This window comes from Nematolebias whitei, chromosome 22, assembly GCF_014905685.2.
Source record: "Nematolebias whitei isolate Nwh7 chromosome 22, NemWhi1, whole genome shotgun sequence".
Lineage (NCBI taxonomy): Eukaryota > Metazoa > Chordata > Actinopteri > Cyprinodontiformes > Rivulidae > Nematolebias > Nematolebias whitei.
In genome coordinates, this window is record NC_056519.1 from 10,330,832 (window position 1) to 10,349,149 (window position 18,318).

General features: G+C 41.9%; 1 protein-coding gene across 2 annotated transcripts in view; it reads left to right on the forward strand.

Moving 5' to 3' along the window:
* grm8a (glutamate receptor, metabotropic 8a) overlaps positions 1–18,318 on the forward strand; it is a 327,929-nt gene that overhangs the window by 308,329 nt on the left and 1,282 nt on the right. For both annotated transcript variants that reach the window (XM_037695788.1, XM_037695789.1), the window contains 2 exons: positions 3,361–3,501; positions 13,034–13,139. In XM_037695788.1, the coding sequence (XP_037551716.1) occupies positions 3,361–3,501; positions 13,034–13,139 (247 nt within the window). The remainder of the gene's footprint in view (positions 1–3,360; positions 3,502–13,033; positions 13,140–18,318) is intronic.

An 18,318-nucleotide genomic window follows, 5' to 3' on the forward strand; every position in this document is an offset into this window, starting at 1 on the left:
TATATATATATATATATATATATATATATATATATATATATATAAATTCTGAAAGTTTTGTTAAATTGTGTACAGTGGTTGATGATAAATTTCGCTAACAAACTGAGTTGATTCCGATAGTTGAGGGGAAAGGTTTAAACATTTATTGATTGTGATCAGTTAGTGCTCAGGCTATAATTTTGGAATCGGTCTCAGCTACTACCACACCAAAGTTTGCTCTATTTATAAAATTGGGCACAGACAAAGGAAAAGGTAGTCAAATAGAATGAGATAAGGTAAGTGAGAGTTGGAATTCTGCTTTCAGTACAGTTTTGACTTCTAGAACCTGGTTACGTTGATTTGTATTATGAATAGATCTTTTTGTGGTTTAGGGGGGGAGTAGTGGTTTATAGGCTAGAGATGGCGAGCTTGTGATCAGAAGGTCACAGGTTCAACCCCCTGAACTGACGATATCAAAATGTGGGTGGGATAGGTGAATCACCTACACCTGCCTCCACCCTCATGTACTCCACTCTGGGCCATTGAGCAAGGCCCTTAACCCCCACCATCTGCTCCCCCAGGTGCCCTAGAAGGCATCTCTCTGCTCCACACAGAGGGCTGTGGTAGCATGGGGAAGGGCATCTGGCATAAAAACAATTGCCAAGTCTTCATGTGAGTTTGTTCACTATAGCGATTACTGAGGGAGCAGCCAAAAGAGATATTGGTTTTGTGATTTGTTCTCACAGTCAAAACTAATGATAGTCAACACTATAGTAATATTTAATGAGCAAATAACAAAGTTGTCCAGATGATGAATGTCTTTCAAAGAGAAGCTTTCTCACATTGAAGGCAATAAGAGTCGTGAAATGAAAACAAAAATGTCTGTGTCACTGGCACAGAGTAATCATTTGGCCTAGACATCAAAACCTAATGTCCTCTGACCTTAATGGAACTCTTTTTGCAAAGTAATATAGACTGGTCAAGAATTTCCATATAAACCTCTGCCATGCACAATAGTTGTCTCATTATTAAGAATATGTGTTAAATGCAAATGCAGAAAAATATTTACTTTCAATAAGTCTTCTTTTTCTTGTCCTTTTTAACACAGACCTCTTCTAAAGTGTTCAACAATCAACAGTTTTCATTTTATCCATTATTTATTTATTTTATGTTTCTAAGCTTTGCAATGTAGGAATGGAAATGTTATAATCTGAGGTAAACCAGGCACCGTACTTCTTCTATCGTCGTCCATAAAACAGAGTTCTCCATCAGCTTTCCTACCTTCATCTAATCAGCTGAAAATTTTAAAAAGCCATTGGTAGAATTTGGGTGGAATTTATTCATAATAGTATAAGTACTTTGTGCAGTACTTGCTAAAATTGATTAGTTGTGGCAGCCATCTTGAATCCAGCTTGCTTCAGTGGTTAATCAGTTGTAGATGTACATACAATGATAACTTTCTGAGTGTCTTGTTCAAATATGTTAAATGGTCCAAGATATTTAGCTATTTTGAGGAACTTGGGTGATTACATGATGGTCTATAATTTTTTTTTTAAATAATGAATTTATTCTTGTGGTAGGCAGCAAGCTCGTTTATAGTCAGCTCGAGTTGTTCTAAATAAGAAATACTTCTGAGTGGCTGTTAACTTGGCTACCCAGTAGGAATTACTTCTTGAGATTGCTCTACTACTACTTCTGTCTACTTCAGGTAGTGGCTGCTCATAAAAATTCCATATAAACCTATTTAAAAAAATTCCTCCTATTTACTTTTCAAGCTTTTAGTTTTAGCTAGCTAAGTTCTGACCAAGCTTTGCTGAGGAATTAGATATCTTTGGCAGAAGAATGTTTTCCTACAGGCTCATTTGAAGAGAATCAATTCATTAATTAATTCATTTGTTAATTCATTTCATGGGTAAACAATGTAACAAGAAGACAGCTCAGGGCTGCTAATAATGCTGGAAAACCCTCAGGTCATAGCTAACACAATAATTCGCACACAATGTTTGATGTGTTTTCCATTCTGGAAGCATGTTTAGAGTGTTCACAGCTCGGTGTGAATATAAATTAAATTGCAAATGTGTACGAGTTGTTAGCAGGTCGGAAGTGGTTACACACTTTAAATATTAAAAATGCAAAGGGCTGATTTGAGATCAGACAGTGTCTCTGTACCAACACTGGCTAGTAAAAAGGATTAAGTGACAAAATCTTTAGTGTCTGATATTTTTGTGGTTTTAGGTATCCTGGCTGAATGGTTCATAATGTTAGTCTGATTGCTTTCACTGTAGGATTAGCACTGCTTGTTATTGTAGTGGAGTACTTCTTTTTGTATTGGAAACCTAACATAAAATAAAACTGCTGAGTAGCATGGCATTTTATATACTCATTGTTTAAGAAGGAAAGCTACTGAGTTAGCAGTGCAGCCTGACTCTATGATTTTCTTGTCAGGTTGTAGTTACAAACACATCATTTGGTGCATCTGAGCATTTCCTGACAATGTTGCACATTGTTCTCGCTCTGGTAGTTCTGTCCTTCTCTTGATCAGTACCACCACAAGCCACTTTCTTCTCTTCCCAAAACATCAATTTTTGTGTCGTATGTCTTCCTTCCTTCTGCAACTCTATTAGTTTTTTCTCCTGGACATCATCTTCCATTTTTACCTCAGTCGTGCGTTACTCCTTTCCTTCCAAACAGCGAAGCCAGGATTCACATGATAAGCCCCACGTCTTGAGAGCTTGTCAGCTGTGTCAGGATTGTGGGTGAAGTCCGTCATTACAGCTGTCCTCCTCTGTGAAACTTACTGTGGACCAGTGAGCAGTCCAACTGCAGCGCATGTGTGTTTGCTGATCTTGTTTCAGTATAGCTATTCTCAAACTTACTTGGAAGAATTTATGCAGTTTAATAAAATGGGGAAACTTAGCAGGATGCAGACAATCTTCTCCGCTGCCTGGCAATGTGACAGTCCAGCATTTCAACCACCTAGTTCACTTTGGTGTACAGTACAGGTCTTGATGTCTATCTGACAATGCCTCAGTCAACGTTCAGCTGAATAGTGAAGAAAATTGTAGTTCTCCAACAATTCAATTTATGAAAGAGAGTTTGAATTAGCTCTCATGAAGGTCAAACTCTCTTTACTCTAAAAAATACATTTGAAAATGAATGTGGTTTCTCACACTCAAATCAATACACTGTACTTAAGTCATATTTACAGTAAGTATCTTGAAAGTGAAAAACATTTGGAATATTACACAGATTTTATGAATTTCACTTTTTGACAATTCCTTACTTCTCATTTGCCAATTTCTGATAATCTGCAGCATTATCTATGAAAAATTTAATGTTTTAAATTGCTCCTGTTTCTCTGTGTGATTTTTCTTGTTTCAGATGTATATCCAAACTACCACTTTGACAATCTCTCTCAGCCTGTCAGCTTCCGTCTCTCTGGGGATGCTCTACATGCCTAAGGTTTATATCATCCTCTTCCACCCTGAGCAGAACGTCCCCAAACGAAAACGCAGCTTCAAGGTAAGGACTTTCACAACCATCTGGAATTGTACAAGTAGCTGCAACATTAGTCTGGTAGTTACTGATAACAAGACTCGCTTTAACTTTTGGCAGTGTTTTCATTCAACTCAACAAATATAATTTTGTTTTAGAAGCTTTAATATTACAAATTATTAGACTAAATGGGTGCATTTTAAATAGTTCAATTTAAAACCAAGACAACTTTGTTGTTTATTTTATTTTCAATACTGTACGTTTCAAAACCAGCCACTAGGGAGCACAAGCCAATGTATCTCTGATGCTGGTCTCAAGCTTGGGTGAAGGTTCAAGGTCCAGGTTAACACCGACTGCCATCATTGCTGTTCACAAAAGGTGTGCCAGTTGAAATTGGGATAATGTTATTCAAAGACCCCAACTCAGGAAACATGCCTGGTGACAAAAAAAAAAAGAAAAATGTTAAGGGTGGAGAACTGAAGCTAGCAACTTTAAATGTTGGGACAATGACTGTCAAAGGTAGAGAGTTGGCTGACATCATGTAAACAAGGAAGATAGTTATTTTATGTGTGCAAGTAACCAACTGGAAGAGCAGCAAGATTTGTAGCATTGGGACAGGGTTTAAACTGTTGTTGTGATGTAGGTAGAAAGAGTAATGGGGTAGTGGTGGTGGTGTGTCTAAAGGTTCACAATCAGATGGTGAATGTTGTCATAGGACATGTTCCTGTTATGGTTGGATGTGATTTAGAAAAGAAAGAAATTGTGGAAGGATGTAGATGAAGTGATGGAGAGTATTCATAGCAGTCCTATAGGACATGTTGGTGAAGGAAGCAGAGAATATGAGGAAGAACAGATGGTGGGGAATTTATCCAAGAGGATGGTAATGACTGTAATCTTAGATATTAAAACATCAAGAATGCACACTGCCCTAAACCAGCCACTAGGGAGCACATGCCTGTTGTGCCAGTTCCAAGCCCAGGTAAATGGTGAGGGTTTTGTCAGGAAGGGCATCCAATGTAAAACACTTTATCCAAAACTATATTTCGAGTTTATCAAAGTGACGCCATATCACATTGGTCGAGGCCTGGGTTAACAACAACCGCTACTGGTGCTGTTGGAAATTGGGCTACTGTTAGTTGAAGATCACAAGAGGAAAGACACAAATGTACAAACCGGATTCCAAAAAAGTTGGGACACTAAACAAATTGTGAATAAAAACGATGTGCAGGTGCCAACATCTAATATTTTATTCAGAATAGAACACAAATCACAGATCAAAAGCTTAAACTGAGAGAATGTATCATTTTAAGGGAAAAATCTATTGTTTCCAAATCCCAAAAAAGTTGGGACAAGTCCATTTTTACCACTGTGTGGCATCGCCCCTTCTTCTTACAACAGACGTCTGGGGACAGAGGAGACCAGTTTCTCAAGTTTAGAAATAGGAATGCTCTCCCATTCATGTCTAATACAGGCCTCTAACTGTTCAATCGTCTTGGGCCTTCTTTGTCGCACCTTCCTCTTTATGATGCGCCAAATGTTCTCTATAGGTGAAAGATCTGGACTGCAGGCTGGCCATTTCAGTACCCGGATCCTTCTCCTACGTAGCCATGATGTTGTGATTGCTGCAGAATGTGGTCTGGCATTATCGTGTTGACAAATGCAGGGTCTTCCTTGAAAGAGATGACGTCTAGATGGGAGCATATGTTGTTCTAGAACTTGAACATAGTTCTCTGCATTAATGGTGCCTTTCCAGACATGCAAGCTGCCCATGCCACCCCATACCATCAGTGATGCAGGCTTCTGAACGGAGCGTTGATAACAACTTGGGCTATCCTTTTCCTCTCTGGTCCGGATGACATGGCGTCCCAGTGTTTCATAAAGAACTTCAAATCGTGACTCATCTGACCACAGAACAGTCTTCCATTTTAAATGACCCCTGGCCCAGTGCAAACGTCTGAGCTTGTGGAGCTTGCTTGGAAATGGCTTCCTTTTTGCACTGTAGAGTTTCAGCTGACAACGACAGATGGCACGGTGGATTGTTTTCACTGACAATGCTTTCTGGAAGTATTCCTGAGCCCATTCTGTTATTTCCTTGACAGTGGCATTCCTGTTTGAGGTGCAGTGACGTTTAAGGGCCCGGAGATCACGAGCATCCAGTAGAGTTTTACGGCCTTGACCCTTATGCACAGCGATTGTTCCAGATTCTCTGAATCTTTTGATGATGTTATGCACGGTTGATGATGATAACTTAAAAGTCTTTGCTATTTTACGCTGGGTAACACCATTCTGGTATTGCTGCACTATCTTTCTGCGCAACAATGGTGGAATTGGTGATCCTCTTACCATCTTGGCTTCTCAGAAACTCTTTTTATACCCAATCATGTTGTCAATTGACCTTCCAGCTGGTCGTTATATGCTCAGTTTCCTTTTTCCAGCCACTTATTGCTACTTGTCCCAACTTTTTTGGGATTTGTTGACACTGTGAAATTTTGAATCAACATATTTTTCCTTTAGAATGTTACATTTACTCAGATTAAACTTTTGATCTGTCATACATGTTATATTACAAAAAAAATTGACTTTTGCCATCTCCACATCATTGCATTCAGTTTTTATTCACAATTTGTTTATTGTCCCAACTTTTTTGGAATCTGGTTTGTAGGACTGAAGGTGACAACTCTAAATGTGGTGTCAATGATGGGCAATGGTAGAGAACTGGCTAACATATTGCATAGAAGGAAGTTAGATGTTTTATGTGTCCAAGAGACCAAGTTGAAGGGCAGCAAGTCTTGGAACAGGGTTTACACTATCTTACCATGGTGTGTATATAATGATAAATGGAGTTGGCAAAGAATGTAGTAAATGTTAAGAGTGTGATGCTCCATATGTTGGATGTGGAGGAGAAAGATACATTTTAAAAGTATTTGGAAGAAGTGATAGAATAATCCCAGGGAGGAGAGAGAGGTGATCTGAGAAGACCTGAATGGACATGTTGTGAAGGAAACGGAGGGAATGAGGAAGTGATGGGTAGGTTTGGTGTCAAGGAAAGAAACCAGGAATTATAGATGGTGGTAGATTTTGCCAAGAGAGTGGAAATGGCTGTAGTCAACACTTTCTTCCAAAAGAGGGAGTAACAGCGTGACCTATAAGGGTGGAGGAAGGAGTACACAGGTAGACTAGATTATGTGTAGAAGAGGAAACCTGAGGGAGATTGGGGAGTGTGGCCAGACAGCATCGGATGGTTGTGTGGAATGACTGTTGTGAAGAATACAAAAAGAGTAAAATCAGAGAAGATGATTAGAATGGTGAAAGCTGAGGAAAGAAGAATGTTGTGAGGAGTTCAAAGAGGAGCTGTTAAAGGCTCTGGTGGGTAAGAAAGAACTTCCAGATGACTGGGCTACTACAGGAATAGTAATTAGAGATAAAGTTAGGAAGGTACTTGGTGTGTCATCTGGACAGAAAATGGATGATAAGGAAACATGGTAGTGGAATAGTGAAGTGAAGGAAGCTATTCAAAGAGAGAGGTACCAGATGTGAAGCAGAAGGCATCTGATGAGTTGTATGAGAGAGTGGACGCTAAAGAAGGCATGAATGACTTGTATCGATTTGCGAGATGGGTGGAAAGGATGTGCAGCAGGTTAGGCTTGTTAAAGATAAAAATGGTAATGTACAAGTGAGGAGAAGATGGAAGGAGTACTTTGAGGAATGAATGAAGAAATTAAGAGAACGAAAGGGCAAAAAGTCATACAAACTGTAGACCAGGAAGTGGGAAAGACTAGTGAGGTTTAAGTCTGGAAATCTCTGAAATGAATGAAGAGGAAGGCAGTAGGACCTGGTGACACATGTTTGAAAATTACTTGAACAGATAGCAGTGAGGTTTTTTACTCAAATATCCAATGGCATTTTGAGGAGGAGAAAATGTCTGAACAGTGGATAAGTGTGATATACAGAGTTGTGGAAACTAGACTAGAGAGGTAACTGTGAGTAGTAGTATGGTTTCATGCCAAGAGAGCACCACAGATGCCATCTTTGCTTTCAGGATGTTGATGGATCTACAGAGGGTCAGAAAGAACTCCATTGTGTATTTGTAGATTTAGAAAAATCGTATGACAGGGTGTCAAAGGAGGAGGAGTGGCAGAGAAGTATGTTAGACTAGTACAGGACATGTATGAGAACAGTGGTGAGATGTGTTGTAGGAGTGACAGATAGCTTCAAGCTGGAAATGGGATTGCATCAAGACTCTGCTCTGAGCCCCTTCTTGTTTGCTCTGGTGATGAACCAACTAGAGGTGTGCACTTCAAAAAAGGGGAAGGAAATTCAGCCACAGCAAGAAGTGTGTGAATGAGAGGGAGACAGGTGGAATAGTTAGGCTACAAGGAGCTCAAGTACTTGGGGAATGTGAAAAAAAGTCCAGGCAGAATGGAAGGGGTGGAGTAAAGATTTGTTACAAAAGGGTGTCAGCAAAGCTCTAAGGATAAGTTTAGGAGACAGTGGCATTGGCAAAAGAATTGAAGTTCTCCTTAGGAGTGATATTATCAGAGGTACAGCACAAGTTGAATAACTGGGAGATAAAGTTAGAGAAGCCAGACTGATGGTTTGGACATGTCCAGAGGAGGGACAGTGGGTATATTGGTAGAAGGCTGATACCCTTTCATCCCGTCTTGGGGAACGAGATGGGACCGAGACTATAAAGTTGTGGCAGGGAAGAGCATATCACACTGGATGATGGTTGGTGTAAGGAAGAATTTTGCTGAGTTCAGAGAGGAGATGGTAAAAAAAAAATAATGGTGATAGAAAAGTGAAGTGTAAGAACTTCACCAAAAAATAGGAAAAGACAGGAATATGATGAGTTGTCCATTAGGCTGGACACTAAAGAGGGACTGGCAACAAAGGGATCAAACTGGAAAGATTAAGTAAAGGACATAGAAACTTAACCAGAAAAGGTTGGTGAGAAATTAGTTTTTTGACTTTATTATTTAATGGCAATTTTTAAAGTGAGAAAGTGCCTAAGGAATGTATAAGTGTGCTGGTACCCATTTTTAATAGCAAGGGTGATGTGATGAAGGTCAGTGATCTCTGACAGAGCTGTGGATGCCAGACTTGGAGAAGAGGTGACTATTTGTAAGCAGCAATATAGTTTTGTGCAAAGAAAGATCATCATCATATTTACTTGGAGAATGCTGATGGAGAAGTACAGAGATGGCCAGAAAGAACTTCATTGTCTTTGTAAATTTAGAAAATGCAAATTACAGGGTGTCAAGTGAGGAGCTGTAGTGTTTAATGGGAAACCTGGTGTAATGGGATGTTTGTTCGGGAAGAGTCCAATTGATGATAATATAAAAGTGCTGAGTTTGGTTAACTTCAGGGTGGGAATTGGACTTCATTGTCATTGCTTCTGTTCACAATGTTTAGGGACAGAATTTCTTGGTACAGTGTGGATTATTTTTTACTATTGGTGTCATATGCTGTGATTGCCAACTTTCACTGGAAATGTTCCAAGTTAGGAGTAGGTTTCTACCTCAAGTATCTTGGGGTTTTGTTCACAAGTAAGGGAAGAATGGAACTGATGAATGAGTGTAAGTGCCATAGTATTACACACCCTGTGCCTGTCTGTTGTGGTGAAGAGGGAGCTACATAGCAATGCTAAAGCTCCGTTTACTGGTAGGTCCACTTATGGTCATATTCTTTTGGTAGTGACCAAAAGAATGAGATTTCTCCAAACTGTAGGTAAACTCTCCCTTTAGAACAGAGTCTCGTTACTTCTCCACATCAAGAGGATCCAGTAGAAGTGATCAGGTCATCCACTAAAGGTATCCCCTGGATACCACCCTAGGGAACCTTTCCAACATGTCCAGTTGTGAGGATACCTATGTCTCTTAGTTGACCTAAGCTCTGAAATCTTTCCATAAGAGTTGGCTATGGAAAGAAATGTATAGGTGACCTGACTCTGGAACAAGTGGAAAGTAATGGATGTCCCCATGACTAAAAATAAGTGGTAGAAGACTGAAAGAACGCCGTCTTCTACCACCTATTTGTAGTCAGGTCATGAAGGCTACAGGTACAGGAGAGAAACACAGTTAACACACTCTCCAGCTCTTATGAAAGCCCTGAAATGGCAATTTATCTATGGGGAAACACTAATCCCTCTAGTAAGTTTTGATTCTCATCAGATACCCAAACCACCAAAACCATCCTTTCGTTCCTTATCTTCCGCTTGTTCTGAAGTCGGGTCGCAATGGAAGCAGCTTGAACAGAGAGGTCCAAACATCTCTTTCCACAGCCACCTCTTTTGGGGGGACCCCAAGGTATTCCCAGGTCTCCTCCCAGTCCCCAAAGCATCTCCCTAGGGAGGCTTCCAGGGGGCATCCTTACCAGATGCCCGGACCACCTCAACTGGCTCCTCTCAATGTAGTGGAGCAGCAGTTTTACTCAGAGTCTCTCCCGTATAACTGAACTTCTTTCTCTAAGGGAGAGTCCAGATACCCTGCGGAGGAAACAATTCAACCATCTGTATCCACTCTCATTATTTCCCTCACTACCCCAGAGCTTGTGACCATAGGTGAGGATAGCAACATAGACTGACCAGTAAACAGACAGCTTTGCCTTACAGCTCGGCTCTCTCTTCACCACAACAGAGTGGTACAAAGGCCGTAATACTACAGATGCTGTGTCTATCTCATGGTCCATTCTTCCCTCACTCATGAATAGCCCCAAGATACTTAAACTCCTCCACTTGAGGCAGAACTTAAAACTTAAGATCGAAATCCACCCTTTTCCGGTTCAGGACCATGGCCTCAAATATGAAGGTGCTGACTCTCCTCCCCAAGCACTTGACACTCGGCACGAACAGAACTACATTGTTGACCTAAAATAGAGACCCCAAGGCTCCCAAAATAGAAAATCTTCTCTTGACAACTGTGCCTTGAGAAAGTCCTAATGAAGTCCAACTGGTACCAAGAATGATCTTAATTTCTTGCCATTGTCATAAGCCTTCTCTTCTTCCCTCTTCAGGTGCCTTCGCCTCACTCTCCTGGCAGTTGCATTTCTTACATCCTTCTACATACCCACTGTCCCTCTTCTGGACATGTCCAAACCATCAGTCTGGTTTTTCTAACTTTATCTCCCAGTTGCTCAACCTATGCTATACCTCTGATGATTTTATTCCTAATCTTGTCACTTCTAAGGAGAACCTCACCATCTTCATTTCTGCCACTTCCAGTTCTTTCTCCACACCATACAACATGACTGGTCTCACAACTGTGTGTAAACATTTCCTTTTACCTTTTCTGACACCCTTTTGGCACAACAAATTACTCCTGAAATTATTCTCCATCCTGCCTGGACTCTTTTTCACCGTTTTCCTGGACAGTGGGCTCCAAGTACTTGAAGTCCTGCTCCTTTTAGCCTCACTGTTCCACCGGACTCCCCCTCATTCATGCACTCTTACTATGGCTGACTTTCAAGCGCTTTCTTCCACCTGTTCCCACCTTGAAGTTATCTGTCAGTCCTGCTGTCCTCTGCCACTCCATACCTCCTTCCCCTGTCATCTGCTTTTTCTAAATCTACAAAGACACAATGCAGTTCTTTCTGACCCTCTCAAAGCAAAAATGGCATCTGTGGTTCTCACCCTCTTTAGTGTTTAGCCTCCTATACAATTCATCATACACCTTTTGCTTTTCCATAGCTACCTCCCTCTTTGCTCTACATCCAATTTCTTTTTATTCTTGTCTCCTCTCTTCAGTCTCACCGTCATATTTCTTCTTGACTAACCCCTTTTTCTGAATAGCTTCCTGCACTTCACTATTTCTCCACCAGGTTTCCTTATCATCCATTCTCTGTCCAGATGGTACACCAAGTAACTTCTATCTTTCTCTCTAGTTACTGTTGTTGTAGTAACCCAGTCATCGGAAGCTCTTTTTTTACCACAACAATTCTACACAACCATCCGATGCTGTCTGACCACGCTTTCCCCTGCCACAACTTTAGAGTCTCCCTCAGGTTTCCTCTTACACAGAATGTAGTCGACTTGCATACTCCTTCCTCCACTCTTATGGGTAACTTTGTTGACTACAACTATTTCCATTCTCTTGGCAAAATCCACCAAATTCCATATGTCCTTCTTTGTTTCTTTTCCTGACACCCTCACTTCCTCATCCCCTTTAATTGTTTCCTTCACCAACATGTCCATTCAGGTCTGCTTTGATTACCACGCTTTTCTCCTGAGAATACTTTCTATCACTTCATCTGTATCTTTCTCCTCCCCATCACATCCAACCTGTGGAGCATAACCACTGACAATGTTTAGCATCAGTACTTCTACCTTCAGATGCATCACTCTTTTCACCTATCCTACATTCTTTGCCAACTCCTCCTTCAGGATCACCTCTACTCCATTTCTCTTTCTATCCACACTATGGTAAAACAGTTTAAACTATGAGCCATACTGCCCTTCCACTTGGTATCTTGCACACATAAACGTCTACCTTCCTTCTCTGCATCATGTCACCAGCTCTACCTTTGCCTGTCATTGTCCCCCATATAAAATATGATAAACTTACCCGAGTCTTCATAAGTAGACCACCAAACATTTCAGATGTTTTTCTAAGGTAAATGAGACAATTTTCATTTTAAATGTTTGAAATGGTAATTTTCTTATAACTGGTATTAGTGCTTTTGCTTCTCAAGAAGGAAAACTGAAAATGGGATTAAAGTACCTGATTGGGTTAAGATGATCACAATATTGCTGGAATTTGGATCCCTTTCTCACATATTCTGTGCAGAATAGCTGGATCTACCACGGTGCAATACTGTTCCTGTTCAATAGACACAAAAGAAACACAACTGGTTAGTGCTGTGAAATCTGACCTCCAGTGATTTACTATGTCCTGTAAAACGTAATGATCAAATTTTAGAAAAGTAACTAACTACCCAGTGATGAACCAATTCCAAGTGGCAGAACATGTCTAATTTAGGAGTATAAAACAGTGTATTTTAAACAAAGCTAGATTAACAATGTTAAAGTGCATGCTTAATAATCCAGGTGAAAAGCCAACAAAGTTTAGTCAGGTCATAGGTTACCAACAGTTTTGTCTTTGCAACTTTGAGGGCAAAATGAATTGACAATTTATTTTTTACATCATAGATGTATCATTAAACCTTTTTTTTTTAAATAACTTTGACAACACTGCTACTTGCCATAGAAAAATGAATAAGCCTAACAACTTAACACAAAAATAGGCAAGCTGCTTACATAAAGTGTAGTTGATGGCTACTTTGCTTTAATTTGAAAACAGGTGTTCAGTTTTCTGCTGCTGTTGGATGTAAATGACAGAGGTAAATACATGTATATGGAATTTTATACAAAACTGATTGGACAAATAGAAGGAGAAAGAAATGATCACCACAAGCAGTTATGCCTGTACTTTTCTTTCTAACTCAGATTTGATGGTCTCAATATCTTTTTGGTTTGTGGCTGATGCTAGCAGACATATACCATGTTGACAGTCTTCATCTCTAATTCATGGATTTCTGCTGGGTCACTAAATGCATCATTTTACAGGCAATCGTGACAGCAGCCACCATGTCGGGAAAGCTGACCCAGAAGGGAGGAGACCGACCAAACGGAGAAGTTAAGACTGAACTATGTGAGAGTATGGAGACCAACAGTGAGTAAGAGAACACCAAAGTTTTATATCTACACATTTAACAACATAATAAACTTTGGATTATACAAGTTTTAATAGTGCGTCCAAGCTGCTAGAACCAACAAAATAAGGCTTTAGGAAACCTAGAAGAAGTGGTCATTATTTAAAGGTTTATAAGCATGTATTATTAAACGTTATTGAGCACTATGTAAAGGAAACACATGCAGTTTATATAACTTTAAAGCATATACTATGAATAACATCTAACCAAAAAAAATACATTACTTAGGTAGGTAGGTTAAAAGAATTAACTCCACTGACTTTGGAAGGCTAACATTTTCCATGTAGTTATTTTTTCATTGGATAATTAATTTAAAGTTAAATGCATGTCATAGATTAGAGCCAAACAATTATTTTTTTTACCCAAGTGAATAGTGTTATTTTGTTTGCATTAATGGTTTGTTTACAAATTTATTGTATACTTCCTTTTTTTTGACTATAGTGACAGGAGTTTGTTAATGACATAGTAAATGGCTTTTTCTTGTACCATCAAATAAACATTTTTGCAATGTGTGGGCTGTGACTACTCAAGTTTGACAAATCTTTCTCACCACCTGAATTTATCTGCAGTGATTACTATGTTTGAGCTGGAAGAAAAACCACTTTTACTTGATGCTCAGTAGCTTCTCAATCTTCCAAACAATCATTTTTCTGTTTCATACAAGTTCAATTAAACTAAACTAAAGCATCCAGTGCCAGTGCATTGAATAATCAAAATAAGTTCAACTAGAGAAATTGCATTTCCTGCAAAAATGCAGTGTGAATGCTTATTCCATCAGCGCATAAATTACCAGAAGGAATTGAGAAAAGAATTTATATGAAAACAGCTTAAATTAGCAGAATATAGAGCACAAAAAGCGGAAATTATCGTAAAGATGAGGAGAGAGCACTTTTTTGCTGAATTAGCTGAAAATTGCCAGAAATATTTAAATTTGTAAAAGGTTGTGAAAGATGTAAAATGAGCTCAATTCATTCAAAAAAGGCTAAATACTTCACCAGTACCCAAAGTCATAGCAGGGTTGTCCTTAAAGAGCTGAATGTTTTGATTTATGATTTGTTGAAATGGTTTAGAAAATGGATCCTAATAGTGTGAATGCTTCATAAACATTCACACAATAAATACCACCACAACTCTCATTTAAGACTTTTGAAGTAAAACGTTGGTTACGTACTGTAACCCCAGATTCTATTTCGTATAGGCTTCGCCCTTTAAGGCTGTCGCTGGTGGGTTTTTCCCGTCATGCAAAGCATCGCACTGAAAAAATTTAGTCCACGCCCACCTGTTGTGTGGGCCCCACCCAGTCCGTATAAATTACGTTAAGAATGGGGAATCGGCTCCCAAATAGCTTTTTCTTCAGCCATTTAGGAGCCAGTGAGGCCCGACGCTTAAAGGGCTAGCCTATACTCATAGAATCTGGGGTTACAGTATGTAACCAACGTTCTATTTTGTATAGGCTTTGCCCTTTAAAGCTATCGCTGGTGGGTTAAGCAGATTTAGTCTCCGCCTCACTGGGTCCATTCAAACACCATAAGAAGGGCCTGCTTGCCCAAAAACAACATCTTGTCACTCAGCTCTCCATGTGCGTAAATACGCACTGCGTAATTTACGCATTTCGAGTGCATGAACGCCCCGGAAAGGTTTTCAACAGAAAGGAGGAGAGGCTGAAAAAGGCCGTGAACAGAGCAGATCCACGGCTCAATATGAACAGATTAATAATAAATGAACTGATTAATAACCATAGAACAAGAACAACAGTCATAACCTGTGACTGATAACATCTCACACTGTAAATGCAAGCAGTCAGACGTGATTTTAAACGAGATTTCATGAAACAAAAATATTCATTCTGTTAAAACACTAAGGACAGAATGTGTCATGGAACGAGTCGTCACATCGCGTAAATAGAAGCGATTAAATGAACAGGGTGTTGACCACGCGGCCGCATTGTTGTACCATTATGCAAAGCAGTTGAAGATGTGGTGCGCCTTGAGGTTGTCAGGAGGCTCTAAATTTGATGCTCTGTAGGCTTTAGAAATGGCCTCACACAGCCAGTGTGACAGGCGACCTGCAGATGCGTCTCTATAGTGCACAAACAAATGTCGAGTCTGACACAATGCCGCCGTGCGTGTTACGTAACACGTCAACGAAGATGGAAAGATGCTTCTTCTTCTGATTGTGGGGAGGAGGGAAAAATCCCTCCAATGAAATCGCTCTTGATTTAAAGAGCACGTGATGTTTTAGGCGTAAAACGCTGGATTAGGTCTCAGATCAGCTGAGCTGCCATCAGCCTAGTTCAGCGACAGAGAGGGCAGATAAATCACTCTTAGCGGATGCTAAAGCCAGCAGCAGGGCTGTTTTAAAAGACAAGAATTTAATCGGAAACTGATCTAGTGGCTCGAATAGAGCTTTGATCAGGGCTCGCAGGACCAGCGTTAAATACCACTGTGGAGCAAGTGGGCATGAAAACAGGCCTGAGTCTCTGTACACCTTTTAAAAAACGCTTCATCAGTGGATGATTAAAAGCTGTTCTGTCCCCGAAAACCTTCGTGACAAGAAGAGATGGCTGCAGCGTACGTTTCAATCGTGCTGAATGCCAGATTTCTGTCCATCAGCTGCTGCAGAAAGGACAGCATGCCACCTAGTGGACGGTGGCCTCTACACCTTTCTCCGTACAGCAGCGTTGTAGTGGAAGCTGCACGTGAATCCTGAATCGTACGCACTACATCTTGAGAGAGATCCATCTTCTCTAAGCGGATCTGGTCAGCAGCCAGACTCAAAGGTGCTGGCCTATTTCTGGGTAACTCCTGATCGCTCCTCCCTCCACGGCAGTTTCCACGGGCGCCCGATAACGGGTGTTGTAGAACTGGGAACCATGGGGCGTTCATGCACCACCAGGGAGCTGTCAGTCCCCGCTCCTGAACTCGGTTCAGAAACCGTGATATCAGAGGGACTGGGGGAAATGTGTGAAGAAGCATTTTGGGCCACGGGCTGTGAGCAAATGCGTCCACCCCTAGCGGTGGTTCATCCCGCGGGCTCAGTGAGAACTATAGTTGACATTGAGTGTTCTCTCGTGTTACAAACAGGACCACAGCCGCTTTGCTAAATTTCTGCAATGTCTGAGCCATCAGCTGCGTGACGCGGATCGTCCCTGGACATCACATCCGCCATGTAAACTGCTCTGATGGAGAGCAGATTTTGATGTGCCCAACACAGCAGCTGTCTCACAATGTGTACCATTTGGGCTGAGCACGCACCCCCCCTGCCGGTTATGTATGCGGTAGTCACTTGCTGTCTGTGTGAATCAACACATGACGATTCTGCAGCACAGAGGCAAAGTGCTGAATCACATTCAAAAAACCGTGACACTCCAAAAACATTTATATGAGTTGCTGTGTGGGGTGGCCACAGTGTGAGAAATGTATGTGCCTCTGTGAAGTCTGACACGTGTGACGTAAGTCTGCTGACGGAAACGGCTATATCACTCTGCCGGTTTCACGTGAGTTGTACTGCTGCCACCTGTCTGGAAAAGCGGGTCAGCAGCAACAGATGTCCAGATAAAGCAGAATTCTCCTCCCTGCTCTGTGTGGTGGCTGCAGTGACTCGACGCATTTTAAATGGAAATGTTGTCTCACAGTTCAAATCTAAGATAAATCTCATCCTTCCGGTCCGTTTGGGACCAGGAAGTGACAAGAGTGGAACCCTGTGTTTTCCTTTTCTTGTGGGACCCTGGAAATTACATTTTTAATCAGAATTTCCTGAGCTTCTGCGAGGGGGGACGAGATCTGTTCTAGAGATGACAGAAAACGTCTCTAGAGTTCCTCCGAACGGGGGTTTGAGCTATACTATTGCGTGAATCCCCTGCTGATAACGGTTCATCCATCTATCTGGAGCGCACGCTCAATGCCACTCCGCGTCACGTTTTATAGACGCCAATCACCGCCGTCATGCGGGCTCACATCCGTGCTGCTCAGCCCAAGCTGTGCGCTGAGGAGGTAGCGCACAGCTTGGGCTGAGAGCGAGGTTTCCCACTGGACTCGGTTTGCTGAAAACATTCATTTTGAATGCTGTGTTGCTCACGCGCGCATTTTGTCTGTTTTCTCGGACTGCAGTGATTTAAACCCTGTTGGAGGATGTGTGAGAAAAAGCCGCTGTGAGATCGTACGAACTGACAGGCTGAAAACAGACACTTTAATTCCTGAATGATGTTTACGTTTTATTCCAAAAACTCAAACCATCATTATGCACACCCGTCCTCCTCAATGAATCATTTTAAAATCTTCTCCCCCGTGAGACCTGCAGCTTGTCGGGATTAGGAGGGCTGTACTCTGACGGGAGAGGCTGGTGGCGGAGCGGAGCAAGAAGACGCTGCTGCAGCTGTGGCGCGTCTCTGCTGTCTCGGCCACGGCACCCTTTCCAGTCTTCGACACCTCCTCCGGCTTGAAAATTGGCTCCAAACAGTGCGTCCGTCGTAATGGGGCCTTCCAGCGAGTCCATTTGCAGCTTCTTCGACAGGGAGGGGGAGTGACAAGCTAGGTGAACCTCTGAACCATTGTCATCCAGGCTGTGATGCGAGACAAGGCAGCCGAGGCACACGGGTTGAGGGAGACGTCAGACGCCTGCAGAGGGAGCTCCTCGTCTCCTGAGGCAGGTCTGTCCCTCCGGCCTCTGAGATGCTGTACGTCAGCGGCGCAACATTATTGTTCGCTGCAGTCGCCTGGAACGCATGTTGGTGAGCTCGGTTGGAGAGCAACGTCACCGTCTGGTCATGCCTCCCTGGAGGCGCAGGACGCTGGTCCAACCTGGACATCTTTGCTCCGAGAGCCTCCGCCAATCCAGGGGGGGGCACCGAGGGAATTTCCGCTCTGTAAAACCCCTCCACTCTGGTGATGAGCGCATATGTGGAAACCGGCGCTCTCAGTCTACCCGGTCCGGCTGCAGCCTCGGTCCAGTAAGGACGTCACTGCTGGGAAACGAGGCCAGATGGGATCAGGACGGTGGAGCCAAAAACCTTCCCGCCAGATCATCCGATCTGGGCTGGGGAAGGAGAGGGATGGAAAAAAGTCCCTTCATGTCAGCCGCCTCCTGGATTATGCCGGGCAGCTCCAGAGGAGGGCACCGATGGCTGGGAGCGGTGTGGTC